The sequence below is a fragment of the Mytilus californianus genome, unplaced genomic scaffold (genome assembly GCF_021869535.1).
Source record: "Mytilus californianus isolate M0D057914Y unplaced genomic scaffold, xbMytCali1.0.p SCAF_9, whole genome shotgun sequence".
Classification (NCBI taxonomy): Eukaryota; Metazoa; Mollusca; class Bivalvia; order Mytilida; family Mytilidae; genus Mytilus; species Mytilus californianus.
Genome location: NW_026262745.1, coordinates 88,942,071 through 88,959,893, shown reverse-complemented (window position 1 = coordinate 88,959,893; position 17,823 = coordinate 88,942,071). Strand labels below are relative to the sequence as shown.

At 30.8% G+C, this 17,823-nt stretch overlaps 1 protein-coding gene across 4 annotated transcripts in view; it reads left to right on the top strand.

The window, feature by feature from the left end:
* Nucleotides 1-17,823, top strand: part of LOC127716004 (transcription intermediary factor 1-alpha-like) — a 431,824-nt gene that overhangs the window by 271,161 nt on the left and 142,840 nt on the right. The window contains exon 1 of one of the 4 annotated variants that reach the window (XM_052222108.1): nt 11,304-11,359. The exons of 2 other annotated variants lie outside the window; for them this stretch is intronic. In XM_052222108.1, coding sequence (XP_052078068.1) covers nt 11,328-11,359 — 32 coding nt within the window. In that variant the 5' untranslated portion in view covers nt 11,304-11,327. Of the gene's footprint in view, nt 1-11,303; nt 11,360-11,507; nt 11,559-17,823 lie in introns of those variants that run through there. One more of the 4 variants, XM_052222109.1, reaches the window with a different exon arrangement.

Below are 17,823 nucleotides of genomic sequence, written 5' to 3'. Positions count from 1 at the left end.
TTGCCTTGATGTGTCTTCTGAAAGAGAGGCGAACTATACCAAAGGGACCGACGAAAATAAACTAACAACGCCATGGCAACAAAAAAGTCCAAAAAACAATGTTGTTCAGATGAGGAAAAGGCGGCAGCTGGAGTTGAAATGATGAAGATGCAGGGTTGGCAAAAATCTTGGGTTTATGAGTTTGACAAGCCCAGTAGGAAATGCTGGGAAAACCTGAATATGACTCTAAGTATGTATTTGATAAAAATACTATAAAACTACAATCATTCTTTAATAGTATTTGTATAAATAGGTTTAAAAACTCATATTACCCAGTATTGCCCAGAATGACCATTTTCAGGGAGTATTGCCAAACCCGGGAAAACCATGTGAAAATGTTTTATGAAGAAGCTATCAGGCTGTTCCAATCAATAAGATAGGACATATTTTCATAAATCAAAGGTTATTGTTGTTCTTTTATGCTTTAATTTTCTGACAAAAATTTCCTAAAGAACAAAATATAATGTATTTTTTGTCATGGTTAAGTTAAGCTATCAACATTTGAGGTAGATGGGGGTCTAAGTAAAAATCGAAACAATTTTTTAATAATATGCGCAAATGTAGTTTAAATCATGGTTTTCTCTAATATATAATAAAAGTATGGGTCACGGGACTTTTTTTCAAGTTACAGGATGTACAAAATTGTTAGATTTTATATACATTATTCATGGAAAACGATTTTGTGTGTTAGAAAGAAAACTAAACAATAGAATGTAAAGATAAAATATGAGAAGACAGCTCTTATAACGAACTTTCAGAAAATAACCCCCTCCCCCTCCCCAAAAAAAATAGGGTCACGGAGTTCGTTTGCTTGCTACAAAACTTAATAGGTAAATTCATAACACATTCTAGTAAACAAGCTTATCTAAGTTATTCCCCTTTATCTTGCAAAATTAAACAAAAAATGAATCGAACAAAAAATATTCTATACATGTAAAAAAACAGTGGAAAATATATGATAACACAAATAAGTTTCTTCATTCAAATTAAAAGTCTAACAAATGAATTACATTATTCTCTCAAAATTCGCATATTTCATTGTAGATCTAGACCAATTGTTTTCTGCTATTTAAGAATCCAAGATTGCGAAGGACACCCGAGCTACATTAAATTCCAATATCAATACAAGGAGATAAATCCCATAAACAAAAATACTTTAAAGCCTTTAAACCAAATTTTAGATTATAATCTCACAGCATTTCTTCCAAAATGTCGTCATACATACTAGAACCTTTTGTTGAAATAAATAGTTTGTTACAGAAGGTTAAGAAAATAAATTATTTGAATGCCTCAGATTTTAAACCATCTCCCCACACATGAACATTACAGATTAAATCAGCGTATGGAAAAGATAAATAATTTAACCCTGAAAACATTGAAAATTAATATTTGATAAAAAAATCACAACAGATGAACCCATTCCCCCGTTTTCCTCCAATGCAAATGGTCCTCTGGAATTTGATCTATGTCTATGTGTATGGAGAAGGGGTGTATTTTTACCTGTTCCTTTGTTGATAACCTCTGTAAGTATGCCTTCCAGACAATTGGAGAGGCACCTCTGAAGCCCTGTGTTCTGTTGCCTTGATTGAAGCTGGGTGTTCTAGTAGCAGCATTTCAGTTTACTTAAGCTTCCTGTCCATAAATGCCAAAATATAATCCCTTTGTTGTTGGCAATCAAGCATCAATATAACAAAAATCCAGTGCGATATGAAAATAAGTACACCTTCCCGGATTTTGACATCTTTCTAAACACTACAGTCAAATCAAATGTATTATGTGTGTTCTTATTACCCTGAAAACTATGTATTGTGAGCGTGTCCTCGCCATAATTTGGTTATTTTCCACAATAGATACCAGTATGGCAGTGAGTAATATGAGAAGTCACATTTCTTGTTCTCATTCTACATGACAGACAACTTATGGTAACATTATGTTTTCACAATTGAGACTGTAAATAAGGGAAGATAGCTCATACAACACCTGTGACTGTTTTCCCCAATTAAGGAGATTTTTTGGCAATTGGACATACAAATAATGACATTATGTATGTTAAATGTGTTATGTAAATATGGAAGTTGTTATCAAATAGTTCGTTTCTATGCGTGTTGGCGTTTTTTTTATTGTTGCACTTCGGTGTTCCTGTTGTTCCTTTGTTTTCCTCTTATAGTTGATGTGTTTCCCTCGGTTTTGGTTTGTAACCCGGATTTGTTTTCTCTCAATCGATTTATGACTTTTTAACACCGGTATACTACTGTTGCCTTTATTTATGCAGTAATTTTAGGTAAATCAGGTTCTAGTTTAATTTATAACTAAGTTTTAACAGGTTTTAATTAAAATTCAAATAATTCAGAAATTTGTCAAAATCTATGAAAATTAGATGCACAATTTAACATCTTGCAATAATTTGCCAAATTGGATTTCTGTTACTTTTTACTGTATAAATTGGTCTGTTCACTGAAATTTATTTCGTGAAAAAAAAGAAGGCCACTTTAAGAGATTTTTAGACTCAAACATTCTTTCTGGCCTACAAGTCCTTTTATAATACCCCCTACAGAAGAACCATACAACACAAATATTTCCAGACATAGATAATTCTAGTATATGAAGGTCATTTTTAGCAAATATAATTTACATAGCCTGAAAGTAATTAAAAATGTTAAAAATCAGAATCTACTGAGTTGAAACTATACCCATTTTCACTAACATTTAGATGATTTTTAGGCATTTATGAGGCTGTTTCTAAAAAAGACACTATGCAAATAATCATAAGATTTATTTGTATTTTTCTTTCATATAATATGATCGCAGAAATATAAAAAGATTTCAAACGTTCCGACCTGAAATTTCGACAATATTTTGTATTTTGCATGGTTTTCTGGCAGACTGGCTCTTTACAAATAAAATGCGTTATGTTGTATACATTGTGATGCACAATTTTATACACATTTTAAATCTTTTCAGTTTTACAATGGGCGATAATGTGTTCTATGCATAACTCTCAGGATTTTTATTATACAAATACTTGATTACTATTTTTTGAGATTTGGATTTGAGATGTAGTTTGACTGTTGTTTTAATAAAAGATAATATTTGCTTAATGATTAACTTAAACAGAAAATAGTAATGTAAGGATCTTAACTAAACTGGGAATTTTATTTCAGATTTGTTATTGATAAACTAGTTGTAGCAATGATTTCAAAAGTATCATTGGTTGCAAATTTTAAATATGCATATAAGGAGATTATACAACAATGCAATAACGCAAAATTATGCCTTTGTGTCATAACTGCAATTTATAAACAGAATGTATGACATGTTCTTATACAAACGAAGAAATTCTGGGAGCAATGACGCGAGATTTCTATTCAACATAAGAATTTTATGCTATACAGTAATTTATTATGGGCTTTATTGCCTTTAATTCCTATTTCTTTTGAGGAATTTATATGTTCATTAGTAAACTTTATCATGACAAAAAAATATACCTTGGGCTTGTTCTTCGGGGTGTCATTAAAGCAGAAAGCAAACAATCATCTTTAATTGATGACCAGGTTTCTTTCCTACTTGTTTGGAAAAGACCGATGACTTCTTCTTAATAACATCTTCATCATTTCAGCCTTAACTAAATTCACAAGATACACCAAGCCAATCAGTTCGCTTTTGTTTTCTTCCTTTCTTCATTTGTAGTGTTAATAGAATAATGTTGTCATTATATATGTCAACTAGTTCAGGTTAATCGTATCAAAAATCCGATAATTTTAATTTATCATAATTTGGAATACAAAAGAAACAATGCCATACTTTACACAAGCAAAGTTTGAATTGATGACAGTGGATCTGTGTGTATTTAGTTTCATATGGAATTTTTGAAAATTATAACCGTGCGGGTATTTCCTATCCATTTTCGTAATCCAAATTGATCATACTATCTGTTTAAAAGATAGACTGTACTTTGACCTATATTGGTTTACCTTTATAAATTTTGACTTGGATGGAGAGTTGTCTCATTGGCACTCATACCACATCTTCTTATAACTATGGAATGTGGAATGCTATCACTTAATTTAGCTTCTCCAATTCAACAGTTGAAAGTGTTCAGATATTTAGCGATGTATCTCCCATATCTAGCACAATTTATTATCAGTATAGGCAATAATAACGTGTAACTTTGAGAATGAAAAGAAATATTTCGATTTTGTACATTAACCAGATCAAGCTTATGTCATGGATTATTATGTTTTAAAATCTTACTGCTTTCTCTGCTACGGAATGTTATAGAAAGTTTAATTGACAAGTTTAAAACCAAAATGTTATTTGCATCTATCTAATGAATATTAAATTGTGATTTTCAAAATTAAATGAACTTCTTGCTATTTCAATTATTTTTCAAAAGATTACACCTTTTATAATAGTTCCAGAACGATAACTCAAATCCTGAAGGCATGTTTCATAGAGGACACCACTTAAATGAGAATAATTGTGTTTTTATAATGTTTAAAAAAAAAAAAAAAAATGTTTTATAGATGGAAAATTTAGCTTATCTAAGACAAACTTGGTGTATGATCTATTGTCCGTATGTTATATTTATCATAATTATTTTAAGAATAGCTAACCAATATCTGGCTTACTTGTATCAACATATAAAAAAAATAAATTAAAAAAAAATATATAAAATTGAGAATGGAAATGGGGAATGTGTCAAAGAGACAACAACCCGACCATAGAACAGACAACAGCAGAAGGTCACCAACAGGTCTTCAATGCAGCGAGAAATTCCCGCACCCGGAGGCGTTCTCCAGCTGGCCCCTAAACAAATATATATACTAGTTCAGTGATAATGAACGCCATACTAAACTCAAAATTGTACACAAGAAACTAAAATTTAAAATAATACAAGACTAACAAAGGCTAGAGGCTCCTGACTTGGGACAGCCGCAAAAATGCGGCGGGGTTAAACATGTTTATGCGATCTCAACCCTCCCCCTATACCTCTAGCCAATGTAGAAAAAAAACAACACATAACAATACGCACATTAAAATTCAGTTCAAGAGAAGTCCGAGTCTGATGTCAGAAGATGTAACCAAAGAAAATAAACAAAATGACAATAATACATAAATAACAACAGACTACTAGCAGTTAACTGACATGCCAGCTCCAGACTTCAATTAAACTGATTGAAAGATTATGTCTTCATCATATGAATATCAGGCACAATCCTTCCCGTTAGGGGTTTAGTATCATACCATCATAACATATATGAGAAGAACATAACCCGTGTCATGCCAACAACTGGTTTTTAAATAAATGTGTTTAGTGCCGATGCAAAGACCCTATAAGTGGATCCATATTAAAACCAAAAATATGCAATCTTTAATGACCTGACAACAGTATCGTAACTATATCCCTTCTTAATAAGTCTATTTAAAGGTTTTGTTAGCTTCAGAGGTGAATACTGACATTTTTGTGCTTTATAAAGAATATTTTCATAAAAAATTGGATGTGAAATACCTGAACGTATAAGAAGTCTGCATGTTGAGCTATATTTACGAATGATGTCCTTATACCGATGATAAAATTTAGTAAATGTTTTGACTAGTTTGTGATATCGAAAACCCTGGTGTAATAATTTTTCAGTAATACATATATATAGTATATTTTTGCTTAAAATATTTCATGCACAATATATATATGTCAATTTCTTACAAAAGTTAATTAATTAATGAAGTTTTTTATGTAGTGTTTTGTCTTTTTGGTTTTTTATTTAAATTATATAGTGGTGTCTCTGGTTTTCTTTGTAGTGTTTTGTCTTTTGTTTTATATGTAGTGTTTTGTGTTTTGTTTTATATGTAGTGTTTTGTCGTTAGTTTTATATGTAGTGTTTGTCTTTAGTTTTATATGTAGTGTTTTGTCTTTAATTTTATATGTAGTGTTTTTTCTTCAGTTTTATATATAGTGTTTTGTCTTTAGTTTTATATGTAGTGTTTTGTCTTCAGTTTTACATATAGTATTTTGTCTTTAGTTTTATATGTAGTGTTTGTCTTTAATGTTATATGTAGTGTTTTGTCTTCAGTTTTATATATAGTGTTTTGTCTTTAGTTTTATATGAAGTGTTTGTCTTTAATGTTATATGTAGTGTTTTGTCTTCAGTTTTACATATAGTATTTTGTCTTTAGTTTTATATGTAGTGTTTGTCTTTAATGTTATATGTAGTGTTTTGTCTTCAGTTTTATATATAGTGTTTTGTCTTTAGTTTTATATGAAGTGTTTGTCTTTAATGTTATTTGTAATGCGTGTGAACTTGTTTGTCTTTTCGTAGTCGTTTTTCCATCGTACTCGACTATTGCGTTTTGAATGTTCAGTTGTTTCTTTGGCCTATCTTTTTTGAAAATATTAAACTCAGGCAAATAGAATAGCTCAGTACAGCTAATTTTGACTTTCTTGATTAAGTGTCAATGAGACAGAACCTATTAAAAAATTAGTCAAAGGACATCTTCATTCATAGATCGAGAAAATGTCACAAAAATTTAATGCAATTAAAGATTTAGTCCTAGATGCATGATTTTTTATTAGTTGTTATTGGCTTTGAACTAGCTGTCAGTAACTGCGAGTACTCTCAGATCTGTACTTAGTGTCTTTTTGTTGTTGGGATGTACAAGTACCCGTCCACGTCCACTCTGTGTTTTTGTTAGATGTCTTTCTAGTTGTATCTATCTGATAAGTTAAGCCTTTTCAACTGATTTTTATAGTTTGTTCTTATGTTTTACTGTTACACCACTGTCCTAGGTTAGGGGGAGGGTTGGGCGCCCGCTAACATGTTTAACCCCGCCACATTATGTATGTGCCTGTCCCAAGTAAGGAGCCTGTAATTCAGTGGTTGTCGTTTGTTGCTGTGTTACATATTTGTTTTTCGTTCATTGTTTTGTACATAAATTTGGCCGTTAGTTTTCTCGTTTGAATTGTTTTACATTTGTCATTTAGGGGCATTTTATAGCTGACTATGCAGTATTGGCTTTGCTCATTGTTGAAGGCCGTACGGTGACCTATAGTTGTTAATTTCTGTGTCGTTTGGTCTCTTGTGGAGAGTTGTCTCATTGGCAATCATACCACATCTTCTTTTTTAAATATATAGATTATGTCAAGACTAGTTCCGAAGAATTATTAGTCTTGAGAATTTGTCGAGAAATATTTAGGAATATCATGCCAAAAAAGTAAAATTCAAAATGTTGAGTAATTTTTCAGTTAAATAAAGACAACAATTCGTAAATTCTGACTATAAGCATTTTGTAGTGGTGGTAGCATATAGGTATGTGTTTTTCTAATTACAAAATTACAGGCGTAAATTGCGTGTTTATATATGGGTTTCATATTAGATTACGACTTCAAAACTTTGTTTCATATATACTAGATGTACAAATAATATATGACATTAACTTCCTTGTTTAAAATAAAAACAAAATAAAATTCTATAAACATGTTTTTTATCATGTGTATGTAAAGTTATTTTTTTCAGTCTAGGAATCAAAGCGTCATTTTCCTTAACGATAAAAATAATGAGATGAATATTCAAAACATGACAGTAATAGTTTGTCGTGCGCTAAATACATGAACATGTATAAAATGAGTGTAATGAGTAGCGTAATTTAACTCCACAGTCCGCAAGGTCCCATTAACAAACAATAAACGGAGCATATGGTTCTGTAGTACATGTACTACGTACACAAAATCTCATATTGAATTTTTCAAACTCACATTGTCATTTATAAACTTACATACCTATTAATAAACTGTATCTACATATTGTTGTTTATGTGTTTTTTTTTATAAAACCTACTCACAAGATAAGCATACGACTAAAAATCGTTTAAATGTCATTGAGTAAAAACAACTGAAATTTAAGTTTCCGACGCGGAACATGTGCATTAATACGGGACTGTTTAAATTAGTTTGAAAGCATCTTTTTCTCCTCTTGTTTGTGTTTAATCATTGCTATAACAATTGAAATATTCAATTCAAATCTGTTGTGGTATGATATATCAAGGATTTTCAAAGACAAAAACCCTTCTGCATGATGCTTTTTTTTACTATAAGAATATTATTTCTACAAAGTGTTGATTCCTGAGGAAGACTATAGAATGTAATGCAGTTAGAAATTAAATGCAGTTACCAATAGTATTTACATAGATCACAAAAACCCCCCATTCATATTTGCGTATTGATAGTTAGATATATTTGATTGCAGACACTGTTGACCTCTACCTTCTCTCTTGGTTCGAAAAGGCCGGCGATAAAAACGTTAATACCAGAAAACACAAGCAAGGCAAATACCAGTCATTTCTGGTTGATTACAGTTTTGAGTGGAAAATACTATAATAACCAGTCTCTACCGGGTCAATTACTGCAAATTGCTGTCGGTCGTGAAAATTTAAAAGCAATCCAGTCAACATTATCCATTTGTAATGTTGTACTTACTTATATTAATTAAAATTCAATATGACAATTTATTACTTCATTAAGTTTATGCTCACCATTATTAAAAACGTGCTTGGTTGTACCTGTAGAAAACTTATTTCAAACAGGATAGCACATCCTCATTTTACGGAGATATTATTTTCCGAGCCCGGAAATACAGAAACGATTCCGGTAAACTTATCGATCCTTTAAATAAACATATTCAAAAAGGTTACCAATTCAACACAGTAATTATATCTTTGAATATTGTTTTTATTGGTATTAATATTCATTTTGTTATCAGTAAATTAAAATCAAACTAAATATTATTGTTATTTACATATGCACATTCATGGCTCTACAATCTGTCGATGCCTGCATTTGGCATTGCACAAGGTCATGTTTTTCTCTGACTGTTTATGACGTCTTTACACTAAATCCATTTGATTTTGGATGTGTATTGATTGATAATTTAGTCTTAATTGCATGATTTTCTTATTAGTTGTTATTGGCTTTGAAATAGCTGTCAGTAACTGCGAGTACTCTCAGATCTGTGCTAAGTGTCTTTTTGTTGTTGAGATGTACAAGTACCCGTCCACGTCCACTTTGTGTTTGTCTTTCTATTTGTATCCTTCTGATGAGTTAAGCCTTTTTCAACTGATTTTTATAATTTGTTCTTATGTTGTAGAATTATATTGTACACAATGAAAAATTTATGTGAACACTGATAAGACAAAGATTATGATATTTTCAAAAAGGAAAAGCAAAAGAAATCACTTTCATGATTTCAAATTATATGGTTCTGATATTGAAATAGTAGATTTTTATCCGTATCTAGGCTTATTGTTTAGATTTACAAATACCAGAAAAAATTGACAGATCAAGCAGAAAAGGCACTTTATGCACCTTACAGAAAAATTAGAAATTTGTATATCACTATTGATTTACAACTAAAATTGTTCGATCTTTTGGTTGAACCCATACTGATTTACTCGTGTGAAATATGGGGCTTCGAAAACATAGATACTTTAGAAAGAGTTCATTTAAAATTTCTGAAAAATATCTCTTCATTAAGAACCAGTACTCCTAATTTTATGGTGTACGGTGAAACTGGCAGATATCCCTTTGAAAATAAAGTACGATTACGAATGTTATCATCTTGGTCAAAATTATTATTAAACAGCATAAAATTATGACGATTGTTATAACAATTTTTGTAAAACATGCATAATTCTGAAATAGTGTTTGTAAATGGATTAATTGTATAAAATCGACAGTAGAAAACACAGGTTTGACCTATGTATGGAATAATCAATGTATTTAAGAAATGTTTACATCAAAATATATGTACAGCAAATTTTACACGACCAGTTTATTCAAAAGTGGTTTAGTGATGCATCAAACTCATCAAGGGGTGGATATTATTTATTGTTTAAACACGATTTTTGCTAAGAAAATTACTTATCAAGATTAAAAAGCGAAAATAGAATATATATATAATCAAACTTAGATGTTCAAATATCAAAATTCCCATAGAAACTGGTCGATGGCATAACATCCCAAAAAGAGGAAAGATTATGTAGTTTGTGAAAAAATAAATCAGTTGCATTACTTATTTGAGTGTCGCAATGAAGAGGTTACAAAATTAAGACATGCATATATCCCAAATTACTATATTTTAAAATCTTAAAAATATAAAATGAAAGGTTTGATATCTTTATGTAATGTGAAAGTCTTGAATAACTTGTCAATTTTCACAAAAAAAAAAACTCATGGAATATCTATGATTATGAATATATTATCATCACTTACATTTATTCGACTTGCGATCTTAAATCCCATTATTATAGCTCTGAATGATTTTCACATGTTATTAATGTGTATACTTGTGTACAGAGAATTAGGTATAATGAACTATGTATGTATATTTCTTTCTCTCTTGTTCACCATTGTGTAATATTATTTGTATCATGTGTATGTCTCTTGTTACAGTGTAAACTGTCTAGAGTGTTAAAAAAAGTTGAAAGTTGAAGTTGTAAAATAGATACTATTAAAAGTGAAAAAAAAACATTATTGTTCATTGTTCCGATTTCAATCGACACACTAGTGCTAAATGTAACTTTGAAAGAAAATGACAAAGATTTAGATAAAGATAATTCATAGTTATAATTTATAATTAGCTAGCTTTAAAACCAGGTTTAATCCACCATTTTCTACATAAGAAAATGCCTGTATCGAGTCAGGAATATGACAGTTGTGATCTATTCGTTTGATATGTTTGAGCTTTTGATTTTGCCATTTGATAACTGACTTTCCGTTTTAAATTTTCCTCGGAGTTCGGTATTTTTGTTATTTTACATTTTACACACCCCTTCCAACACTTCAATTGACTGATATTGTTATATTATTAAGTAGTTACCTATAAAGCAACCTATTATCAGCTGTATATAAACACCCTAGAGATATGATATTCACATGACAATCAAATATATTTATCATAGATAAACGTATTTAAATTAACAAACACGTTGTACAACACGTAAGTAATTATAATTCAATTTTTCAAATTTTAAATCAAAGTAAATTCAAATTAGAACATTAAAAAAAATTAATAGAATTGTCTGTTTGAATTAATGTTTCTTTCTCAGATTACTTTGTGATAGCTTCGAGAAAAATTTCGTAACTTCGTGTTTAACTTCTTTTAATTGATTAGAAATACATGTACCTGGTTATGGTTATCTGAGGGAAACAACCAATGATGGCGCAATCTGCTTCGAAGTCCTGTGATATATGCATGGGTGGACCAGGGCATAACTATTGTAAACAATGCGATCAATGGATGTGTGAAAATTGTAAAACTTTACATTTAAGGTCAAAAATATGTAGAAATCCTTCCTTCCTCAGTGGATCAAAAATCGTCCCGGAAGAAAGCCTGTTATGCAAAGAACACAACGAACACTTTATGTTCTACTGCGTTGACTGTGACATACCAATCTGTAAAATGTGTATCGTAAAAAATCACAAAAATCATTATACGTCTGAAATCAACGAATCGACACAGGAATTACAGGTTGAAGTGAATAAGGTCATGGACTCACGGGTTAAATGTGTCAAAACAAATCTAGACAAAATTGAACAAGACACGGTAAAGTACCTGAGCGACATAAACGAAGCTATGTGCGCTATCACAGAAGATAGGAAACATATGAAGCAGTGGATTGACTAGAAAGTGAAAACCCTCGTAACATCATTGGAAGAAAAAAGGACAGCAAACCTGAAGGCCTTACAATCAATTAGAACTGATTTTCAAAATGATTTAGAAAAGTTCCAGAAATGTCAGACAGCCTTTACTGAGAGCCAGAAACTTGCAGATGTAACTAAACTTCAGACACAACTGAAACATATTAAATTCGAGTTAGATGTTGCATGTGAAAAACAGTCACCAGTCATGTCGACAGTAAAATATTACAAAACGAATGTATCAGAACGAGAAATATTCATTCTATTTGGAGACCTATCATTCCAGTAAGTTATTAACTATAGAAAAGTGTTGTTATGTCATTATATAGTTTTTGCCCTTTTCGCCTGACTAATACCTAGCTCATTTACTAATGAAGGACTAATTTATACGTTGATTTTTTTTGGGTTTAAATTATACATTTGAAATTCTTGTTCTATCGTTACACATTAACTGTTGTATGCACATTTTTGCAATTTAAGGTCTGCTTCCATATTTTTCAAAGTGTGGATCAATAAGAAACAACAAATGATACGGATACCTTCAGGTCATTACTCAAGAAAGTTTTTTGATTATGAATATTCAAAAAACCAAAACAAAACCTCCTACAAAAATTTATTCGTTGATCATAGGCTCACTGTAACTTCAGTTGGTCTACAATAGAGGTTTTTCTCCCAACTTTGAGTTTAAGTTATACAGCATTTTGATTTAAAAAAAAGGGGTTTTCCAAACATTCAAAAATTCCTGCCAAAATGTATTTGATGATCTTTACATCGGCCAAATGTAACTTAGTATATTGTTATCTTTTTGCTTACCAAAATGTAAAATCACAAAAATATCGAACTCAGAGGAAAAATTAAAACGGAAAGTCCCTAATTGAATGGTAAAATCAAAAGGTCAAACAGATCAAACGAATGGATAACAACTGTCATTTTCCTGACTTGGTACAGAAATTTTCTTATGTGGAAAATGGTGCATCAAACCTTGTTTAATAGCTAGCTAAACCTCTCACTTGTATGACAGTCACATTAAATTACATTATATTGACAACGATATCTGACCAAAACAAACAGACATACTTAAAAAGGTCAAATTATGAGTACAACAGTCAACATTGTGTTTTATATATCTTAATCACTGAAAAAACAAACAAATAAACACGAAAAGGCATATAGACAATGATAGACAAAGCACACTAACACAATCTTAAACCAAAAGAGACAAATATCACCAACTTTGAATTTGCGATAAACAGACTTCTTATTCGTTTAATTTTCAGCCCCTGTAAACATGCTTTATTTAACAATTGAGTTTATTATACGAAGTTGTGAATTTCATATTATGTGGATTGTATTTGAACTTTTCTTTACAGATGAAATGAATTATATGAACATTCTATGTAAAACAGCGTTTGACATTTAGCATGAATTATTGAACGAATATGGAAAACACGGGTACACATTTTTAAAATGTGTATTTATTTTTTTGTTTTCTTCGTGTCCAGTTTTATCAGTTTACATTTTCATATCTCTGATTTCAGAAAACAGTCAACAAAAACACTGTTCAGATACCAATGTGACCATTGTTGGTAAGAATAACGCTTTATTTAGGTTGAATGTGAACAAATGTTACTCAAACAAAGGGTTAGACATAAGTCCTAAAAAGTAGACCTAGGTCTGGTCTACCAACGATGAAGTTAACTTGCTTGTCTGCTTAAAATTTCTCAAGTAAACTTGGAAAGCAGTCAAAACGTCTGCTCTAAGTTAACTTGTGTACAGGTTAGGACTGCACTCATCTGTATTTACTAAAATACTGTGTTTCAGTTAACTGTTATCATGAAATTTAAGGAAACATGTTAAGGGTGTTTCCGATTTGGTTGTTTTCTTGAGAGGAAGAACTCAAAATATGCTGGTTTCCTGTAGTATTGAGTACATTTGGACCCTAATTTTCAAAAAGTATAACATTTAATATATTGTTTCTGACTAGTATTATTCTGTTGGTATAATTGCTTTCAGTTATATATAGGGAGTAAGACTTTTAAATCCTTTAAAGTCTAGATTCACTGTGTCAGAACTTAACCCATCTGTACATCCAATGAAGTGTCTCTTTTGTCGTTATGTTGAAAAGTTCCACCCCAGTTTTTGGTGGGATTCGTGTTGCTTAGTCTTTAGTGTTCTATGTGTTTTATGTACTATTGTTTGTCTGTTTGTCTTTTTCTTTTTTAGCCTTGGCGTTGACAGTTTATTTCCGACTAATGAGTTTGAATGTCCCTCTGGTACATTTGAACTCTCTTTTTCAACAGTTTTACGCAGACTGTTCTTTTTTTTTTTTTTTTTTTTGCTCTTTCGTCGTTTTGTTAACAATGGTGATACCAGTTTCGTTCATGATTATTTTTTTTTTCTGATTTAATCTTAAGTATCTTCTCCCTCATGTTATGTGATTAAAAACATCTTATATAAACAAACCAATATAACATACAAGACTTAGTGTACTTGTTCTCGTTCATGTGGATAACATTCCACGAAATGCATTGAACAAACCGTATAATATCGATTTCAGAGTGAACAACACATATTCACCATTATAGTTATTTCAAAGTAGTCAAAATGACCGAAAGTAAAAAAAAAGAAGGAGCCGATTGCAATTTTTCACTAATTGAAAATGAAATGTCTTTCAACATTTGACTAACCGGTGCACCATAAGGAGCAACACTTGGGTGCCTACATTTCATGATATATTTTACAGGCTGAATTAAGAGTTTCATAACATGTCTGTCTGGTTTATATCTATGTTGTCTGCAATGTGATAAACAGTTTTGTATAGAATGTTATTACGATTGTTCTGTTTGTTTTTGTTTTGTTTTTGTTCGTTTGTTTATTTGGTAACTTTTATGATTTTTAGTCTTATACTATACAAAACCTAGAATAAACAAAGAAAATGATGAGTGTGTGAGCTACAACTTGATCGTCCGCCTTCAATTCATATATATATGTTTATAGTATTGACCTTTAAACATTATATTATCTACTTTGTCTTTATACACATAGTTCGAATAATTCAGTCCATCCCTGTAATCGATCTCTCCTACTTGCCAGGGCCTGAATTCCGAACACTAAAAACTCTTCACGGATCCTCGATTTTCATAAGGGCACTGAAGTAGAGGTCAGCAGTCAGTTCATGATCTAATTTCGAAAGATCTACTAACGATTTTTTACTGTCTATGCATTCCGGCGTTAATGAACATGATGAAGGAATCGTAGATCAGCGAAATATAACGACTGAATTATTCGGGTAAATGTACACATGAAATATAAGATCATTCATAAACTCGAGCATTGGCATTTGAATAGCTGTTACAGATAGAGGTATACAATGATTGGAACACGTTATTAAAACGTATTGATGTTTAAAGATTTTGAATATTGATTAATGCTTGGACTCAGAACTTCAAAACTACCTGAATAGTCCGTTTGAAATGATAACATTGAACATCTGATTTCTTAAAGTTTGTTCTACACGGTCCTCTTTGCTGTAAGTTTCAATAGTTATGGAGCATTTGGATAAACTGTTTTTACTGCAATGTCATTTACCTTTCTAAGAATTATTATACCCATACACATTATTGGTACGTAGAATACATATAATATTTTTTACAAATTAAACACAATTTGTCACATTTGTTATACACTTCTCTACAACAAAATTGAATTCTTAAAGAGCTTAAAACTTTTATATACTTTTATTTTTTGTTTTGTTTATGAATTTAATATAAAATAAAATTTCAGCACAGCAGAAAAGTAAGCTAGGACATATTACGCAACCACAGAGACGCAAAACATAAATATTGTGAAATTTATTGCGTGCAGGTTTGAATCAAAATATACATTCGATAGGACGATCATTCAACACGTCATGTGACTAACAATTTAAAAGTATACCGAATACAAAGGAAACAGTCCTTGAAAAGTTTTTGCTTGTTTTAATTCCTTTATTTCGTGCACTAAAAGTGTGTTCTTGATAGCGCCATTGAATTAGCATTTCGACTTTCGAAATACATTAAAATCTTATTCACAATAAAAGCAAGCAGATGTTATATGATGGCCAATAAGACAATTATCAACCAAAGTTTTAATGAACATGATAAAGTGGATGTAAGTAGTTATAGACAACCTACGACCTTCAACAATGAGAAAAACCCATACCAGTTAGTCGGCTATAAAAGGCCCGACATGAACAGTATGAAACAATTCAATTGAAAAAACTAACGCCCTAACTTATAACAAAACAATGTACAAAAACAAATATGACAGCCATGAATCAACGACGACCACTGACTAAAAGCTCCTCATTTAAGACAGGCACATATAGAATGTGACGGGGTTTGAATGCGCCAAACATTCCCTAACCTTGAACGGGTGCGCAACAGTAAAGATCTGATAGTCCTCGAAGTTACTGACAGCTCAAAACCAATAACAACTGTTGTTCAATATCACTCATACCACATCTTCTTATTTATAACAACTACCCAAATAATCATGTATCTAAGACTAAAATACCAATCAGCATAATCAGTACACTTCAAAGCTTTTTAATAATTTTAGTAATTATCAAACTTTATACCGTACTATTATTGAAGATTTACACAGACTCATTCCGTTAAAAAATCTATATTTGAAAACAGCAGTTAAGCCATATCAGTATAATTTTAACATGATGCTGACTACTAGATCAAAATAACAATCTGTGGAAATCGTTAAATTCAGATGTCATTTAAGTCACAAAGTATTATGGATATATATTATTTCACCCGTATTTTGTATCTGTTTTCTTTCTTGAACACATTTTCTGGTAAGTAAAATAATTTATATTTTTTCTATTTCGGTAACACATATTGAAAATATGTTTTTATTTCGTTCAAGGTATACAAGACAGTACGTTAGATCGTGTTTGTTTTTTCTTTGTTTTTTCTTTCGTTTCATTTTTGTAATGTCTTATTTCATTCTTCTCTTGAAAAGGTGTATCTTTTATATTATTTGGTGTTTTAAAAAAATGCTTCGAAACAAAATACTATAAATAAAGGCAACAGTAGTATACTGCTGTTCAATAGTCATAAATCGGTTAATCCAAAACAAATCCGGGTCACACACCAACACAGAGGGAAACACATCAACTATAAGAGAAAATCAGCGGAACAACAGAAAACTGAACTGCAACAAAAACAAACGCTAACATATATAGAAACGGACTATTTGATAACAACTGCTATATTCCTGACTTGGTACAGTAAATAATGAACAGTTAGATTGGGAATAACTCGTAATCGAAGATTTCCACATAGACAAAAAATTACACACACATACGTTTGTCTATGTTTTTCTGTCACATTGTGTATTTTTTTTCTATTTTCTTGTTCTTTTACAAAATGTTGAAGATGGAGTGATTTCATATGTTTTTGTTTTTGATTGACTTTTTGTGTTTTACTAGAACGCTTTGAATTAATTCGTATAGAAGTATTTAAAATTTCAATTTTGGACAAATGTTTTGTGGATAATTCTGATTTTATAATTTCCACCTTGACAAACAGATCCAGAGCATTAAAAGACGTTCAATTTTTTTTTATAAAAATTGTTAAATTAAACAAAAAACATGACGAAATTCTCAAATTTTCTCACAAATTATTATTACAATTATAGTTGATTATCATTAAATAAGTCCAAATTACATTCCATATAACTTCAGGGAAATAAACCCAAATATAATTTGGAAATGAGATATATGAACTATGTAGGAACATGTCCATTAGATGACAACTTGGAGAACAGATGATTATAATGTTTGAATTTACAAAATATGAAAGACATAGATATATACAAAACAATGTTACAATTTAAAATAGAAGATGAAGTTTGTGTCTCCTTCTTACGGATTCAAACCTCGTTACGTTCGATATGCATGCGTTTGGAATTCAATGCGACTGTCATAGAAGTGAGAGGTTTAGCTAGCTCTAAAATCGGGTTTAATCCACCATTTTCTACATAGGAAAATGCCTGTACCAAGTCAGGAATATGGCAGTTGTTTTCCATTCGTTAGATGTGTT